We start from the raw sequence: 19,554 nt of genomic DNA, 5'->3' as shown, positions 1-19,554 counted from the left end.
TTATGATGGCAATAGATTTAGAACTTCCAATTGGCAATGAAATGTTTGATACTGCAAAAGAATTGGTTATTGACGTTCATGCTGATATCTAAAGGACAAATTATAATTGACAAGAAATCACTTCTTTTCAAGCTCAAAAAATATCGTATACGAAATAAACCAAATTAATAAAAGGGATGTAGTAGAAAATACATTTTATAGCTATCACTCGACATAACAGTTTTTTTTACATCATTTATTTTTGCCGATTCTTTTCCGAACACCAAATATTTCACAGCAAATAAGTCGTAATGACATAACGAGAGGATATGACAAACATACCAATTTGATACAGAACGCTGCTTTCATTTCACTCGCTCATATCTCTCAATGTTGGAATATCGTGGACAAATATTCTATCCAGTTGCTTGGTTTCAATTACGTGTGTAAATGGCTATTGCTATGTAGCCATTTTTTTATGTGCAGTGCAGATTTGGGTAGACTTTAAGATCTAATTGTTGTCTGGTCTTTCTCTATTCTCTATCATTATTCGCTCATAATTCTTTTATGACTTGTTTTGATTCTGAGTATCATCTTTTCGGTGTTTCTATATGAGAATAGAGTTATGGAACCGCACAATTAGAATCCCTTGATTTAATAAATTGCTGCTGATGCACCTATTTTAGGTTTTTGGTAATAAATATATTTTGCTTTGCTTTCTTATCCTTGTGGGAAATATCTGATGGCAATATTATGGTGAATTCCAACGGTACTTTATATCAGCTTGCACTTTATTTGTTACATACATTGCACTGTAATTAACCACCAAAACTACTACCTAAGTCAAATAATAGAGTAACTTCTGTATCTTGACACCTCAGCCCATCGCCCATCCACACACTTAATAACACCCAAGCACAGCAATTTGACGCACGCGTTAGTCGCAAGATCCACAATTTCTGCAAATATAACGCTATTGTTTCTTTCATTACAAAGTGGGGTCGCGTTTAATATCGCGTGTCAGCCGCGTGTGGCCAGCCTAATTGCTCGTTACATGTTCCAACGTGTTAATACGGATTCAGATTGTCTTATTAATATGGTTTTGGGGTTAAGTGAGAAAATAAAGACGGTTTGTGGCAATATGCACAAATAATATAATGTACACTACTTTTACCATTATATCCTAATTGTTTAAGGAGCACGGTCTCCTAACACAGGTATAGTTTCCTTAAAAAGAGGTCTCTCTCTAAGTAAGACTGAATTTAAAAGTTTGATTTTTTTATGGCTAACAACTTAAAATAAATTAAATGGTCCATTGGTTTTGTGTAGACAAGTGATAGACAAGCAGTAGCCAGAAGCTCAAATTACTTTTAGTAGTTCAACGCGGACAAAGCTTACTCAATAAGGGAACAAAGAGTTATCATAATTGCTATGGATAGTGTTTATTCGATCATAGATAAAGGTTTCTATTTCATTAGTTCACGTTATGCTAACTTTTAGAGTAAGTAATCGGACTTTATTATAAGAAACTTCAGTCATACCTTAGGAGCTACTTACATGATCATAAAAATATAGTGTTTTGTTTTTCCACACCTAACACAATTGCTCATACTTATAAAAATAGGTAGCCTGTTAGTAACCACGATTGATATGACGTCATATTTCCAGCTGACGTTATTACATCACACCACTTACGTAAAGAAGGGCGGCAGTGATATCCGATCGGCAGCCGTGACGTCGAGCCGGTAATTCTTTATGATTGATTATCTGATCGCTAATGAGCTCAGGCACAGTCTTACTCGGATGGTCTAAGTTGAGTAAGGCAGCGAGTTTTATATTGCAGTGTTTTTCGTGATTTTATTGAGGAATTGTTTGTTGATAGCACTTTGTTAGTTGACGTGCAGGTTCAAATAAGACGTTTGAATTTTTGGTGTCATGTTGTTGAATTTTTCAGTTGCGGGAGCTTTTTAAGTCAACAAGCTAAGTTAAATACTAAATGGACTTTTTTTATAACATTCAAACAAAAAGATAAGATGAAGAAGACAAAGCTGATGAGGGAAAATCGTTAGTAATCTTCCAATAGGTTCTATCCTATTATGATTACTAAAACTGCATTCACTGAAATTCCTACAAACTGGTATTCAAATATTTTCCTTCTTCTATAAGACCATACCATTGAACACAAGACATACCATTGAAAAAGAAAGAAAATAAGATCAGTAAAGAAACCGCACACGTTAGCAAAGATCGCTATCGCGTATGAATCGTGCAGCTCCCATTATGAATTATGATCGCTTTCCTCCACAATAAGTGCATAAATAGGGGTCGGCTGATGGCCCAGTATAAATCACTGCCATCCATCATCCACGCTGTGCCAACACACAATGTCTACCGGGCAGAAGTGTGAGCCTCATTTTAGTATAATCATATTGTTATTCGCTCGTAATTTACTAATAATAACAGCATAGCAACTCTGATATTTGCACTTGTATCAGGATTAGATGAATTGTCTCACAAAATGAGGATGAATTGATTCAGGATTGCTAGAAGTCTCATGCAAAAGGTTTTAACTGAATTATTCATATCGATTCCAGAAAATGCAATGGCAAAAATAAATGTCCGTATGGATTGAGGAGCCACTTTCGATTTAAAAAGGAAGCTCGCCCCCTTATTTAGTAGGAAAGTAAATAATTTTGTAGACCGAATTCTGAAATTTGTAGTATAATATGTCTAAAGTTATGTAACTGTGAATGTGGCTCCTCAATCCAAACATCTGAATTGAGGAGCCACCTGAAACACGGAAAGTATTCCATGTATATTTTTGAAAATTTTGTATCATTTAGTAGCAATTGTGTATAGTGTCTACTAAAAATTTGAGCCCAGTACTGTTTATATTCAAGAATATACAATACTTTTAATGTGGCTCCTCGATCTATACACAAGAGCATGAATTGCCATGAAAGTTATTGGTCAATTTATATTCCACTCTAAAGACATTTAGTAGTAAGTGTGTTCGAATTTGTAGTATATGGACAAAGTAGTAGACTGAGCGAATTTAATAAATAAATGCATTTCATTTGGCTCCTCAATCGTGACGTCTGCATAATAAATAATTGACTGTACCTACCTGAGATCAAAACGGAATAAAATACCAGAGACACTAACATTTAGTATAAACGGTCTACTAAATACATATGCACAGATCAACATTGTATATGTTCGGTATCTGAAAAACAAATCACTTCTAAATATTCCTTACGAATTCGCTATTTAGGGTGACCATGTTATATGAATTAAACTAGGATGATTCATTTTTGAAATTTAATTTTTCGACAATATTCGGTATGTTTTTGGAATCCAAAGTTTAGAAGATGCAATTTGTATTGTAGAAGAAAATAACGTTTGCACATCTTGTAACCACCAAACAGTGTGTAAATATACTGTATCAAAAACAGTGTCATTTGAACTTTACTACGAGGTTTCTACGAGGTTTAGAGTAAACGAGGTACCAGAAACTATAATGACTTCAAGTAGCTTATATACTTTAATAGGCGTTATAGAATTTATCCCTGCGATTAGCGAAGCTGGAATGGGTCACTATAAATGTCACTACCCAGCGAATGATGAGATGTTTTGTTATGATGACTATGATTCTCACTGTAAAATTCATAAAAGCACCGACCAACCAATATTAATTCATTCTTTAACTTATGTCGAAATTGACTAGATACTAAATATCCTAAACCTATGAAGAGTCTTTGTACCGAATATTGTCGAAAAATTAAATTTCAAAAATGAATCATCCTAGTTTAATTCATATAACATGGTCACCCTAAATAGCGAATTCGTAAGGAATATTTAGAAGTGATTTGTTTTTCAGATACCGAACATATACAATGTTGATCTGTGCATATGTATTTAGTAGACCGTTTATACTAAATGTTAGTGTCTCTGGTATTTTATTCCGTTTTGATCTCAGGTAGGTACAGTCAATTATTTATTATGCAGACGTCACGATTGAGGAGCCAAATGAAATGCATTTATTTATTAAATTCGCTCAGTCTACTACTTTGTCCATATACTACAAATTCGAACACAGTTACTACTAAATGTCTTTAGAGTGGAATATAAATTGACCAATAACTTTCATGGCAATTCATGCTCTTGTGTATAGATCGAGGAGCCACATTAAAAGTATTGTATATTCTTGAATATAAACAGTACTGGGCTCAAATTTTTAGTAGACACTATACACAATTGCTACTAAATGATACAAAATTTTCAAAAATATACATGGAATACTTTCCGTGTTTCAGGTGGCTCCTCAATTCAGATGTTTGGATTGAGGAGCCACATTCACAGTTACATAACTTTAGACATATTATACTACAAATTTCAGAATTCGGTCTACAAAATTATTTACTTTCCTACTAAATAAGGGGGCGAGCTTCCTTTTTAAATCGAAAGTGGCTCCTCAATCCATACGGACATAAAAATAAAACTCTGTTTCATCATTATTCCATAAATTCCAATTAACTGGTACGTAATATTAAGTATGATGTTAATTTATTATGTTCCTGACATTCAGTAATATCAATTTAAATTTTAAAGATATTATTCAGCTTGCACATATACATATAATCTCAAAACTAATAATTGAATAACATTATTTCAAATCTTATGTAATATAAACCAACCACCAACACATTTTTTAAACCTGCAGAGATTCACCTACCGTTAAATTCAGCAGTAGACCCGTCGTATCCTGCATCAGTACAATGGGTAAGTAATCAAGTAGGAACCCGTGTAGGTACAGACGCGCACAGATAGTGTAAAGCCGAACATCTTGTTCGTTCGATGCACTCGCGTCTGCGGAAGTCACACGGTCGCTTTCAGATCTGTTACTGAGTAGACTACAGAAGGTGCTAGAACTGTTTTTGGCATACTTACTGTATAAAATTCTCTTGTTACGAGGAGTGCATGGATCATGCAAGTTTATCGTGGATGAAGCGTTCATAATCGATTTTTTTTTGTGCGTGAATAATTTTAGCCAGTATATTATTTTCCTTTGGTGATAAAAGGGTAATTCTGAAAATAATATATTTTCTAATTAATCATTCACATTTTTTTCCTTGAATCTAGATTTTCAGTGCAGAAGCGATAGCGAAAGTCTCCGACTTTCAACGAAACCTGTTGTAAAATCGTGAAGTTCACAATAGTCTGTTTTTTAGAACACCCTGTCTAAATATTTAAAAGTCTATTGTTCAGCGCTTGAAGCAACTGGGCCACTAAGTGCTTGTCGGACGCTCGCGACATTTACAGCGCTATATTTGCTTTGTAATAATGTAGTTAGAATGTTGTCTGTCTGAAATATTTTTGCGATGAATAAATTTCTTAACGTTCTACGTCATTCACATGAATTGAAATTCATTACTTTTTTTATCGAAATCTTACACGATCTTTGCATAGAAAAGAAAACCTTTGTTTCTAATCTACAAGATAAAGGTTGACTTTATGACATAATTGCACGATGTATCTCTGATTACAAGTGATACATTTTTAAAGGACCTTTTACTAAGGACTGAACAAATTAGCGACTTTATACGATAGAAGATCTGACGATGAAGTGAAGATGAGCCTTCTTCTTTTGCAAAAGATTTGGATTTTAGTTTTGATTTAAAGTAGAGAAATAAATATTGAGATGCAAAAAAAATATACAAACACCAACCCACTTCCCATCCAAACTCTGAGCCTAACCATAGCAAATAAATCTCCAACTGTAGAAGAAGCAAATTTTTCCGCCCAAATTCAAGTGTTCTACATAGTAAAACCTCGTTAAAACAAACGTATGCAAATTCTAGTTATGTTATCGTTCTTATCTGGCTTCAGTGTTGGAGTGTTGGGAATTAGCAGCCTCGGAGCTGGCTCAAGACTGCTCAGACGCAGCGATGCCAAAACTAATCTCCAACTGAGATTAACGTTCAGATTGTGTAATGCATTCAAATTGTTACGTTAACGTTTTAATGCAGCCGTTTGATGTTAGTTGCATCCAAAGATAGTTTTGTTTTTAGTTTTTGTGGTAGTTGTCAAGATGCAACTTCTTCTGTATAAGGAATTGGAATTTAGCGGGTTCTTGGTTGTGATGTGGGGGTTTTTCGTACAAGTTTTATCATACTTTGGATTTAAGTTACTGTTGCGAAATCAAAACACCATTTGCCAATGGTATTGGTATGGTAAAACGTTGTTTTCGGCTTTATTAGTCTCAGTTAATGGGGCAAGTAATCAAATTCTAGTGGATCTTTGAAAGTAGGTTGAATTCAGTAAATGAAAATAATGTTCCTAAAAAACTGGGTCTCTTGACGCGTCAAATCATGAGTGTTAACACTAGTGCGCAATCAGGCGTCCTCGGATGCAATCCAACAGACGTGAGGAGTTCAGTACGACTGATCTTACCACAGATGCTAGGCTATTAAACATGGAAATATGCTGAACTTCTTAATAACCCTTTAAGGACTTTATCAGTCGAGGATTTTTTAAGTGTAACAAAAATTTAAAGAGATTAAGAAAAGCAGTATAATAAGGAACATCCACACTTAAACTTTAAAGACACTGGCCATGTAAAGCATTTACACCGAAAGGGCCATTAGCGTCTCCAACAAAGAAAACAATAAGGTTTAGGATAATACTTTTCTAACTTATTCACAAAATAGGTACTTGGATAATAATAGAATTAAAACAGACCTTTCTTTAGTCTTAATCTGCTGAATAATAAACACATTCCTTAAAAAATAATTGTTAGTTTTACTTGGATTTTGCTTACAATATAGATAAGCATTTGCTTAACTACCCATTGTCAAAAGCAGTAAAATTACATTTTTAGCACCCACTGTACAACTACAAAAGGTATTTAAAGATTATAGAAATTGCGATGACTAAGCCATTTGTTTATGAAAACTAAACAATGAGAATGCGTTTCTACAATCGTAAAACCAGTGGGTGGTCCCCACCCGCCAGAGTTAGGGGTTAAAATGTAAACTCACGTTTTACCTGAGATTATGCAACGCTATTAGAAATTTTATTAAAACTCCAGCAGCGCCATAAACTTACCATGATTATAATGTTTAGATGAAAGAAAGTGTTGACTAATTCTCTCAAATAGTCGTAAATTCAAACGCTTAATAAATGATAATAAGAGAACATCACATAAAACAGTCATAACACATAAAATAAATAACAAAACACGGCTACAAATCGTTCAGAAAAATCTTTTGACCCACATTAAGCAACAAAGGTCCGCCCACGTCGCGGCGACACTTAAACTAAATTATTACTAAGCCGCCGTTTACCAGCTTCGCAGCTATTCAATTTCCCATGCTATGCATCTCAGTCGTCGCATCCACTCCTTTGACTGCGCGATGCATATTTTATATAATCCTTTCATCAAAACGTCGAGTTCGCGGAAAGCGCTTTTAGTAATACTCGCGCGCGAGCGAGAAGGAAGTCGCTGACAAACGGGGTGTCAAACAGCGGTGGGGATAAGACGCCAAAGCTCCCGCAGAGCACACAGAATGCAAAAATGGCGAGGCGACTAGTGACAAGGTGTCAGGAGGGGGGCGCGTAACACCACGAGCCTCAGTCCCGAGCCGTCCGCCGCGGCCGCCGCACGTCCCGCCACGCTCACACACTCGCGCGACCAGTGACTTGTGTATCATGTGCTGACCCAAGCCTTGGATTTCGTGAAGTGATATTGTTCTGTGTTGTGGATTGAGAATATTTTTTTAAGCTGGAAAAGGATATCGGTCTGTGGAGCAACATGCTCACGTCAAGCAATCAGTATTTGCGACCGGATTACCTGTCGCCGCTTCCGACAACGGTAAGTTTGATTGATGATGACAAACTCGTGTTTTCTTATCCTGCCGTTTGCGTTAGGTATAATTTATTTTACATTAGCGGTGCGGGAAAGTTGATGACCGTAGGGAAAATAAATTTTGTCAACTTAATGTTTTCTATAAACTTGAAGGTAGACTCTAACTAGGTATCCCTCAAAATAAATTTAAGTATTTTTATATTTTCTAATAGGAATTAAAATATTTCAATATTTATTTTTCAATTGATCAACTTTGTTCAGGCTAACTTAAATTATACTATTTCGAAATGAAAAAAAATAGGATTGCTTAATTGTAAACTTGATATTTTATTGTGAGCTATAAATTGAAGCGAACGTGTAAATTAAAATGTAAAACTGATCCGGAATTAAAGACTTCCTTAATTCTGAATAAGTTTTACATTACAAGTATGCTGCCATATCACTCCGAGAAACTAAATAAATAACAACGAAATAGACACAAAACAATAAAAAATTAAAAGTAAAATTAACATAATTCATAATAACATATTCTATGTGAATTTCACCGACGATTTTTTTCAAGTAAGTTCGAGACCATTTAAAAGAAAAGACGACGGTGCAACAGTTTTTCTGAAAATCGCTATGAGGAATGAACCGAAATAAAAATAAAATGATTTCGCATTCACAGTTGTTTTTAAACCCCGAAGAAGATTACCATTTTAATAAAAATATCTTGCCTTCTATAGTGAAAACGCAAGACATTATCTAAACAAACGACCAAAAAATCTTGGGTAAAATTTTAGGACAGCTTTAAAAACCAAAGAAAAATGATTTTGCTACAGTCAGTAGATAGGTTTCTCCGGCATGTCGGACTAATTTCAGATGAGCTAAAAGCTATAATATCATGCAAGTTTGAGCTCAAGAAAATGAAAAGCGCGTTTACATTAATATCGCATAAACTCTAGTAATTAATGACGAAGATTATCTTGTTTCGTAAATAATTAACGCAATATTTGAGGTCTTAATGTATAGACTACGATTTAATTAAAATCCGCAATATAATTCTTACTTATGTAACTAATTAGCTGGTTAGTTTGAATCATGAAATAACATCACACATAAAATAATATTTCCTCAAAGGCTTAAAATTTGCTAATAAAAGAGCGAATGATGTTAAAATAAAATTACTGATATCGAAAAACTACTACATTACAATAACATTCAGTATTCTCTCGAAGTCTGAGAAGTCCGCAATCCTAATTTCAAACTAGACTCAAATAAGATTCGTATCGCCGCTAAAACAAACTTGGATAAAAACAACGTTCATAAAACGGAAAACATATTCCCGACACATAGCCACGGTTGAGCGGCGGCAATAGACGTGACAACACGCCACAAGTTCAGGCGTGCCGCAAATTCAGCGGCACAAATTGCCCTTTTCACTGCGAGATTACATCATGCGGGAGCCGAGTGAAATGTCAAGCGGAGCCGACGGCTGCCAGACGCGCGGATAATGGCGCGTCGGCCGCGTGATTGGACGCCCGCCTCCCCCGCCCCGATTCCCCGCGGTCCCTTTGTATACCCGTCACTCGCAACCTCGACCCGACGTTTCATTTCATAAACTACCTCTCTTTGTTGCAGCTCGACGCGAAAAAGAGCCCGCTGGCGCTTCTGGCGCAAACCTGCAGCGCTATCGGCGCGGACTCGCCTAACCCGAAGCTGATCTCCGCCGCCGAGAAAGCCAGCAAGAAATATGATGAGAAAACACATATACCTGACAACAAACCTAGCTTCAAGCCTTACGAATCGTGCCTAACAGCGAGAGAAAAGACTAGAACGCCGGATGACAGAGGGTCCGTCAATGCTTCATCAAAAACTCCGCTCTCATCAAAAGGCAGTGCATCTACCACGCCAGTGCAAGCGCGCTGCGCTAGTAATCAGAGCTCCTCGTCACAGAGGACTCCACCGCCAGCTCACAGAAAGACACCATCAGAAAAATCTGACGAAAGGTCGAGCCCTCTACATGGTTCGCCTGTTCCGTCAAAGTCTAACTCGGATTCCATCAGCAGCTCTTCAGCCTCAAAGTTACCGTTCACGCCCACCTCGTTATCGTCCAGCGCAGACACCAAAGAACATTCGAGCTTCAAGCCAAGCATACCTGTTAGTTCTTCCGCCTTTCTCGGTGGATTGCCTCATTCCGGATTTCCTTTACCAATGGACCTAATGACCAGTAGTCTAATGGCAGCTCAGCATCATGCCTTGAAAAATGGATTGAATCCGTACCTAGCCTATGCCAGAATGAAGGCACCTGGAAGTGATCTGGGAATCTGCAGAGATCCGTATTGCACGGGTTGCTCACTAAGCTCACATTTGCTCAAGTCTGCCGTTTGCCCGGCGGGGTGTGCTCAATGCGATCACGCTAAAACCCCATTTCAGTTACCAACTGGCCACCCTGCCGCCGCGGCTTACGCTCACGCACAGTTAGCCGCTCTGGCTGCAGCGTCACAGCTGCCGTACGTGTGCAGTTGGATGGCGGGCGACTCGGCGTACTGCGGAAAGCGGTTCGCGACCTCGGAGGAGCTGCTGCAGCACCTGCGCTCGCACACGGCGAGCGGCGAGTCCAGCCCGAGCCTGTCCATGCTGAGCGCCACGCACCCGCTGCTGCAGCGCACGTACCCCACGCCGCCGCTATCGCCGCTGACGCCGCGCTTCCACCCGTACAGCAAGCCGTCGCACCTGGTGTCGTCGCCGCCGCTGCCGTTCCCGCTGCCGCCGCATCCCTCGCTGGCGGCCTACTTCCCGCCGTACCCGCTGTTCGGGCCGCGGCCGCTGCACCCGTGAGGGCCGTCGGCGCTCCACGGACACAAGAAGGGGGGCGCCGACCGCTAACGCCCATGCCAAACGGACATTCGGAACCGAAGTATGTGTATATATATCGTAGTGTTCTTCGGGTTTCTAGTCGGCTCATATCATCGACGGAAGTGTAAGCCCCCGGCTCCGGGGGTCGCGACAGCTGTGATCTCTAACTCGTAATCATTATAATTAGTGCACTGAACGCTTTGTCGTGACCGCGTGCGCGGATTTTAATTTTCTAGTTAGACTAACGAAATTTTTATGTACCAAATCTCTAGATTGTAATTTAAATTGATTTTTTTATTTAAGTTGTTGCAATTAATTAGTGAGGGTTGTTAATTGTGTTTGTATTTTTTAAGTGGAAAATGTTTAATGATTTGGCGCCGCATTGTTCTATCACATATCTCGTATGAAGTGCGTTGTGACTGAAGGTTCTCGTAGACGCATGTTAGTCCAGCTCTTGACAGGTATCATGTTACCGCGACTATTCCTCATTTATATTTATATAATTGCTACTCTCAGTTTCCTAACGATAAGATCTTAGATGAATCTCACGAAACACTTTACTTTTTAAATTTACATTCTAATGCTTGCAAAACTGGCACATTATATTTTTATGTGTAACGATAAATTAATGTTTACATAGACACTCAGATGTTACTATATGACACAAATAACTTAGTGTGAAGAAGAATGCGTGTACAACATTCGTATAAAGTAAAGGACACTGTAATACTTGCAACTGATAACTGTTGAAATAAATTTGTTGTTATAAAGGGCATAAAGCGAAAAATATACGTAAATATTTAATTTGAAACTGTTTTTAATTTCCAAATCCTCTGATTTTTTTACTGGCTGAAATAATAACCTGAACACACTGTTTTATTCGTCTGAACTATTAACAGGTCACGCAAAGAATAATCTGACAATATTTGCAACAGTATTGATGCACTTTTGCACACAAAATTACTTTATGTCTTAAGCATATATAACAGAAACTACTCAAACTAATTATAACTAAACAAATTCTATACCAACGCAACATAGGTGAAAGCACAAGCAAACATTACACACCTTAAGAGCATCTACTAAAGCTCCAATACTCAGTTAACTTGCAGCATCATAAATAACGATCTGTAGCTGAAATAAAAAGAAACAGTAGCCGCAAAGAAACAGGATAAAATGAAACACAAGTACCCTACATGATGCAATAACAAAACTAATAAACGATTATTTTTCTGAGCTCATGACTCAAAACGTCGCACGTAATTAGGACCGTTGCGGCTTCCACTACAATAAATTATAAGCAATTTATCTGTCTGTCTGTCGCCATACATCACGAACTGTGCTGCATTTACTAGCGTTGAAATATTATGACCAATGTGCAGGGTGGGGGCACCATTTGTAAGACGAGCGCTCTCTAGAATTATCTTTAAATGTTACATTCAATTATTCGTCTGTTTTGTTTTTCTTTTTACATTTTAAACTTTTATTGCTTTAATTTGATGTCTATAAAAATAGACTTGGGTTTAAAGATTGAATTAAATTTTAGTCTATCTTTATATACTGCTAACTGAATATATTTAAATAATTAGCTTCCTTTCTAAATAATTACATTAAAATTCTATTTAGCAATCTTAATTATAATCATTTGATATCATGATTGCCGTTACAGACGCTAAACATAATAAACATTAAATTATATAGCGTTATTCATATAATTTATTTATAAAGTTGCTATAAACTATGTAAGTATGTATATATGAACACTTATGTATAATAAAACTTTATGATTTCCTTTTAATTTCAAAATATATACATAAAAGAACTATTGCTTAAGTAATAAAACATATTTATTTTTTAAATAATTATAAATAATTCATAGTTATTAACTTTGGCTATGTTTAATAGGTCTTTGTTTTAGTACGTGAACATTTTTATTCGGTCGTTAAGAAGCGTTCTGTGAAAACAATTTTGTTGACTGTCAGCAATTTATTTGTTGTCAGATGCAACAGATTGTTTCTGAAAAGCAAATGTTTTTCACATATTTCGACGCCAACTCAATTTTACAATAAATCAACTGAAAAACACGGATAATAGTAGCCATAGTACTTCTTTGCTCACTTTTAAAATGACAATTTATTATATTTCAATGTTTTTTAATAACGTAAGCTAATTGTTTCTAAAAATATTTTGTTTAATTACTTTTGTTGGATAATAATGCGACGATTTAAAATAGTCGATCTTATCATCATTACGGAACAATTACAAACTTAATTACCTAATATTTTTAAACAAATTTTTTGAAGAACCTTCTTTTTGACCAAGCTAAGCACTTCCATGTGACGACGATTTCAGCAAAGTAAATCTAACATGAAACTACAAAAAGTTTTCCACATAATGAGACTTGTTTTCAGAATTCAACACCTGCTCTACATATGACAGTTAGGATCAACGTATTACCTTACACGACAATGCACAGACAAAACTAATGGTCAGTGACAAACTGAAATAATAAAATATGAATCAAGTACTGGCCGACGATAGTGCCACTCACCCTATTCTCGAACACAGACTTATGATACATCGCGAACGATATTGAATTAATAAGATGTTGAAACACAGCGAACACCGGAGTTAATTATACACGGATTATTTATGTTCCGTGATTTAACGTAACGTAGGCTCAATGTGTTTTTTTAGTGTGGAAGTCTTTAAAGAATTCATCTGTTTAGATTATCATTGATTAGGAAATCAATTAGTGGTGTTTTTAAAAGCTCGTAGTGTATCTTTCTTTATTTATCTTTAACAGATTGCGTAGCTGGAGACACTGTTACTTGACAAGTGAATTGCTTAAGTATTATGGTGACTTGACATTGCGTATTACATACTTAACTCAATTTTATTTAATGCAAACCGGTCAAGTGTAGTACGGTCTCTTAAATATGTACGTAACAGTATTTATTGTTATACAGGCATCATAAGGATACAGTCTGGTCACGGACGGTCGGACAGACAGCGAAGATCCTAATAGGGTTCTGTTTTTACCCTTTGGGTAAGGTACCGATTCGTTATGTTGTATGAAATGGCCAATCTCATAATAATCTAATGAAACTTTGACTGTTATAAAGCGTCACACCAATTACAATCCGATATTCAAAATCTGAATGCCCGGTATCCGGCTACACAGGTGTTATTCATAATAGAACCAGCGCCGTATTACCATAACCATCAATTTGTCATACAATTTAATACCAACGGATAAACGCGCATGTTTCGTTTCAATAAATTAATTAGATTTCCTGCGAGATTTGGCTCAGCCGATGTCTTGGCTAGTTTATTAATGTTATTCGTTGAATTATTCGATACGTCTAAAATCTGTTGGTTTGAACAACGTCAAAGAGGGTTACAGGTTTGTTTCTTTTTGAAAGACAAAAACAATTGAATGTAGGTTCCTATTATATATTATTGGTAAAATATTACTAAGGCTGGGCTGCCTGTCCGATACATCAAAAAATAAGAATGTAAATCGTGTTGAAAATAATGAAAAAAACAACAAAAAAATGTTGAAATTGGTTTATTTACTGCTTATTTGTACAGAACCTCGAGTCACGAGTTCGAATCTTGCTTGTATAGTATTAGCGGCTTCGAGCAAATGCCTTATTTCAGCTGGAGCGGCTACCACCTTAGGGTCTGTACAAGCGCTAAAAAGTCAAAGGCTCTCTATCAAAAAAGAATTATCATTCGGAAAATTCAATCTAGTTATCCAACTGCACAGCTCATCTGATAAGATTTCTCATAAGTGTCTAACATTTATTTCCTTTAATGTAAGACAGTGTTGCATGCGACACTACCTAGTCGACGTGTCGTGCGTTATGTCGGCTAATGTCTTTGTTCCTGCACGCGACGGTTCCATCGAACTGCATCAAGTAAATCTGATCTGATCTTAGTATGTAGTGTAAACACTAATATAATACGTAATAATTTTGTAAGGAAATGGAGTGTGGTGTTTCCTTATAACGTTTTACTTCCTAGGCAAGTATGTCAGTCAGTCAGCGGCCTCTAATATCTGTTATAAATTGTTTAAAACATCAGCCGTGTTAGTTTTTGGATTTTAAAACTTGGGCTGATGGCTAACCAGGCCTATACCGCCTAAAATTTTCTAATACCTTATTAAAGGTACTATATGTTGCAGTTCGACAAATATAATGATTCTTTAAGTTCTTGAAAGATACATCAAGCTACTTCTACGATTACCACCAGGCAGGCCCATGAATCTCATGGTACCTACCATTTGTGTTGCAATTGAAATAACTTTATCATTTAAAATTTTTACTTCCAATTTCTCATAACTATGTACTTACTCAGGATCAAACCCGGAACTTCAGAAGGCAGGTGTAGCATGCACCCAATGGTCCCAACCTGTCTTATTTACATACTACATACAGTTTTAACTACGGACCGTCGCTTTTGATAGATTGCGAGGAAACACGTACGGACGACAAATTAATCATAATTATATTTGAGGTGAGTTTAGCGGTATTTTCATGGGAATGTGTCTATTCCCATTAAAATACCGTACAATTTACACCTGCTTATTAAAGTTTGGACATTCAATAATATTAAGAAGAGAATCGAGTAGAACATCATCATCCCAGCCATCTTCCCAACTACACATATTGGGATCAGTTTCCAGTACAACCGCCTTAGTCAGATAGGTTGTCAGAAACTCCTTAGGCAGGTTGGTTGTCAGACTTTCTAGCTGACAACCCGTAACGACTGTCAAAGATGTATGAATGGACCCGGGACCCACAATTTAACGTGCCTTCCGAAACACGGAGGAACCCGTTATGAAATATACGGTCGCTCATCCAAGGGCCGAAAGTCTTAGTGTAGTTTAACCTGCTATCGATCAACTTGCGCAGTTGTTCTTTAGAAGTTCTTGGAGCAGCAGTCTTGCAGCTGCAGACACTTATTTGTCAAGTTGATTCATGACTTTGTATTACTCGTCGTGTTTGTCATATAAGCAATAGCCAGATTGGTTTGTTGATTAAATAAAAAATAAAATGATTTGATCTGAAAATTGTCTTGGCTCTTCACATGCCCTTGTAATTTAATGCCATTAAATTACACTAATTACTATGACTTCGCACTTTAAATTATAAGCAGAATTTAAAAATGTTTTGGCTTATTTGCTTTTCAGAACACCTCATAGACTAGACTATTTAAATGATCTCATTTGACTAACATGTAAATACGTCTCATTTATTTCACTCAACGCTAATAGCCAGTAATTCGTATGAAAAAATGCCATTCTAGGGGTGCTCAGCTAATTTCCGTTGCAGACCGTACCACTCATTCCTCTACGTGTCGTTTACGGCACAGCAGTGTTGATACACGCCGCAGTTCAAAGGCGCCGACCGCTTTGATCTCGCCGCTCACCCGACGCCATGACACTTTGTACATTCAAGTAAAAAAGTGTAACATTTTAAAATTTTAATTTTTACTGACGTGTAAATTATTGGTAATAATGTCAGAGTAATTAGCGTTTACGCATACGAGTTCGGTGACGGTAATTACTTTAGTTGATGACGAAATAGTTAAATGTCGAGTGTTTCGTTAAAAATATATATATGTGGCAGTTATGAAAATTAATGTAGGGCAATATGCTGGAGAGTCATGGAGCTGTCTTGTTAAAATTTAATAAATAATTCGGACTGTATTTTAAATGTTTGATGATTGACATTTGTCAAAGATGTAATTGTAATGTCTACTCTTAGAAATGCGCTGTGTAAATATTTATTTGAGGTTATTTGAGAATTATATTCAGTTAGGACAACTAGGCTTTTAGTGGCGGACTGGCTGTCATTAGAATTGACAAGGATATAATACTGAAGTTAATGTTTTAGAGAGTTAAATGTCATTTCAAAATATGTACTGTATTGATATCATCAGGTAATATTTTTACTTCAATTATGGTTATGTTATAATAGTTTCCTGACATGAGAATGAAGTAATCCGCAGCAGTGAATGTGCAGTACGTAAGGAGTAAACACTATTTTTTCTAGAAACTATATTTAGATAGGTCATTTATACATTTTTTTTTTACTACTCACTACATATCACTTTTAGTAGTACTTATAATATCTGGTATTATAAATACTAGACAAGTGACAAAAATACTTTATGTATTTCTAAATCTTAATCTTAACAAATGATTGTGCTCATGGGATATCGAACCCAAGATATTCGATATATAAGTCAGGGCCGCTAAACACTAGACCAAAAGACCAGTCTTGAACGAAGCACTGTATTCACTAAGCGTATTCAATATACCATCCCTGTCTACAACACATGAACAATTCACCCCGAATAAAATTGTCAAAATCGATGATGGTAGTGTCCGTATTAACTTCCGCGGTACAAATGACCCCCGGCGTGGGGTTAGCGGTCGTCACTCTGGTTAATGCCCCACTGGTGCTGGATGACCACCTGTCGTAGCCGTGAATGATTTTGATGTATGACTTTGTGTTGTTGTTTATTTTGTATTTTTGAATTGGGTGATTCCAGGTTAGAATAAAAAAATGAAAAAATATAATTTATACATAGGTTTTTATTTTATATTTATAAAAAACGAGCGAGAAGAATATTCTGTAATTCTGTCCTGAACTTAATCTAGAACTTTTTACTACAATTTGATAAACAACATTGCTCAATTATTAATTCATTAAAAATAGTAAATCATTCTTATTCCTTTTAACAATCATTTATTTGTATATTCCATCTACTCTATGTCATCCGAAACCTTTACTTCTCGACTGTATTTATATAACATAAAGATATCCATATTTTTTCCATAAAACGTGAGTAGTACAGTCAAAGTCAATAATCTGAAGTGGTAAAGCAATGGGCAGATAAGGATTGTACAGTCGAGTGGAAGAGTGATTAACGTAGCCCCGCCACTTTGAAGCTGCTGCGCGTTGTCAGCTCAGATTAACGTTCGCTACCGAACTCGCGCGTCTAGTTTTTTTGTTAACCTTTTTGTTGGTGATGGTACATTGGTGGAACAAATTGTTATTTACTTAGTGTTTTCGCTTTGTTCTTTTTGGGTACAGTTGGGATGAAAGTTTGTTTGGATTGTACTCTTTACCAAACGTTGTAGCAGCAGGTGAGCGTAGTTTTAGGTTTATCTCGTTGGATTCTGCAAATAACTAGTTAGGAACTCTTTGTTTGCCATCGCTACTACCAAGCTCGAAATAATACTAACTGTCGATTTGTTAGCAGAACTTTTTCAGAATTTATGTTATCAATAGCGTACCTAAATGATTAGCGATTAATAAGTTCTTCAATGTAATCTGCTTTCTGATTTTTACGGAAAATATATAAATATCAATGACAATGGCTGGCAATTTTTCGTAAAAAAATCACGTTATGTAGAAAATATTTCATGTCAATGAACTCCGCGAACCTACATAGGTACATCCAATTCTCAAAAACTACTTAAAACCTCATTCACAAATCACAATACAAATTACAAGTGAACAACACCCAACTAGGAAATTTGCATCAGAACAATGCAAAGAGAAAACAATTTTCTCACTTTGAATAATAATTCAATTAATCATAGTAATGTAACAGCTGATCCAGTTTTCTTGTAACGATGTATTTATTGCAGTGTAGCGTAAGGTAGAATTAACATGGAAATTGAGTTTTCTTTCCTGGAAATACGTCATCTACAACTGTGAAATTTTAAATGACTGCTAGACATCTTTTATTGGTACTTAACATTCGGAAATTCATGTTTTGTGATCAATGTGAATTCACCCTTATTGCATGAACATATTTCTTTAAGATATACTTAACAACACTATGCCATAAACACAAGTACCAATATTTTTATAGTAAATTTATGCCCAAATAAATATGTATCCAAAACCTAAACCACATTTAATTTGTCCAAAATAAAACACAAGTGTAAATAAATAAATACTCATCACACGCACTCACATAAAAAAGTTAAAAACCCTTCACAGCCCATACTGTCTGCACATCCAAAATAAACATATCAATTTATACCGACGAAAGTCAAACAATTTTAATTTAATGTGTAAAGGAAAAAATAATGTTCTCCTCGGCTTGATATGTAAACATTTTCGACGTTAAAATCCATTAGATGAAGACTGGCTTTAATGTTCACAGACGGATTGACAAACAAGAGCTGGCGTTATTAGGGTGCCTTGAGGAAAAACGGACAATTCCGCCCGCTCCGTTCTAAAAGAGAAATGTTTTGCAATTCATTACTCGCAATCGTCTTTGTCACTGATATTTGCATTCCAATTTTTATTGACGTCACTTTGAAATGTACAATCAGAGACCGTGTTTTGAATTGTTGATGCCATCACAGTTCCATCACAGCAATTAGCATTATTAGAAACTAGTATTGACATTGATCGGCTTTTGTTTCTTAAGCTATTCCAAAAGCATTAGGCATGTCTATCGACCTTAGTATTGTAAAATTAGAGTTCGTTAAAATCTAATTACATCGTAATATCCTTTGCTTTTCAGTAAAATAATGCCAAGTAAATATTAATGCCAAGTAACAAAAACCTTGTGGTAAATAATCAAGAGGTAAAATTCTCCAAAAACTGCAACTAAATTATCCCACATGTTGCATCAAAAATTGAAAAGAACTTTCCTCGGATTATTTCACGTCCGTTCGACTAAGTTTCCGAAGTTCCGATACAGCACAAATCTCTGGCATAATGAAACTGTTTCTCGTTGTATTTTTGCCAGCGGCTACAGATAAAAGGACGGATGCCGACTGGTATTGACAGGCCAAGTTCTTGGGTGACACATTCCGTAATTGTTTGTTTAAG

The 19,554-nt window shown here is 36.2% G+C and overlaps 1 protein-coding gene across 1 annotated transcript; it reads left to right on the top strand.

The window, feature by feature from the left end:
* The first annotated feature begins 7,591 nt into the window (after nt 1-7,591).
* Nucleotides 7,592-11,495, top strand: LOC113500899 (zinc finger protein Elbow). The gene is made up of 2 exons (XM_026881823.1): nt 7,592-7,852; nt 9,467-11,495. The coding sequence occupies exons 1-2, from the start codon at nt 7,793-7,795 to the stop codon at nt 10,664-10,666; spliced, it is 1,260 nt and encodes a 419-aa protein (XP_026737624.1). The 5' UTR covers nt 7,592-7,792; the 3' UTR covers nt 10,667-11,495.
* Nucleotides 11,496-19,554: the final 8,059 nt, after the last annotated feature.

This window comes from Trichoplusia ni, chromosome 14 (assembly GCF_003590095.1).
Source record: "Trichoplusia ni isolate ovarian cell line Hi5 chromosome 14, tn1, whole genome shotgun sequence".
Taxonomy (NCBI): Eukaryota; Metazoa; Arthropoda; class Insecta; order Lepidoptera; family Noctuidae; genus Trichoplusia; species Trichoplusia ni.
The sequence above is the reverse complement of the archived record's forward strand: the minus strand, read 5'-3'. Positions and strand labels throughout refer to the sequence as shown.

What these genes read in the sequence shown, in the direction of transcription:
- LOC113500899 (XM_026881823.1), top strand. Translation starts at nt 7,793, where the DNA reads ATGCTCACGTCAAGCAATCAGTATTTGCGACCGGATTACCTGTCGCCG. An exon ending in TGTCGCCGCTTCCGACAACG is followed by an intron (nt 7,853 to 9,466) that starts GTAAGTTTGATT and finishes TCTTTGTTGCAG; the next exon opens with CTCGACGCGAAAAAGAGCCC.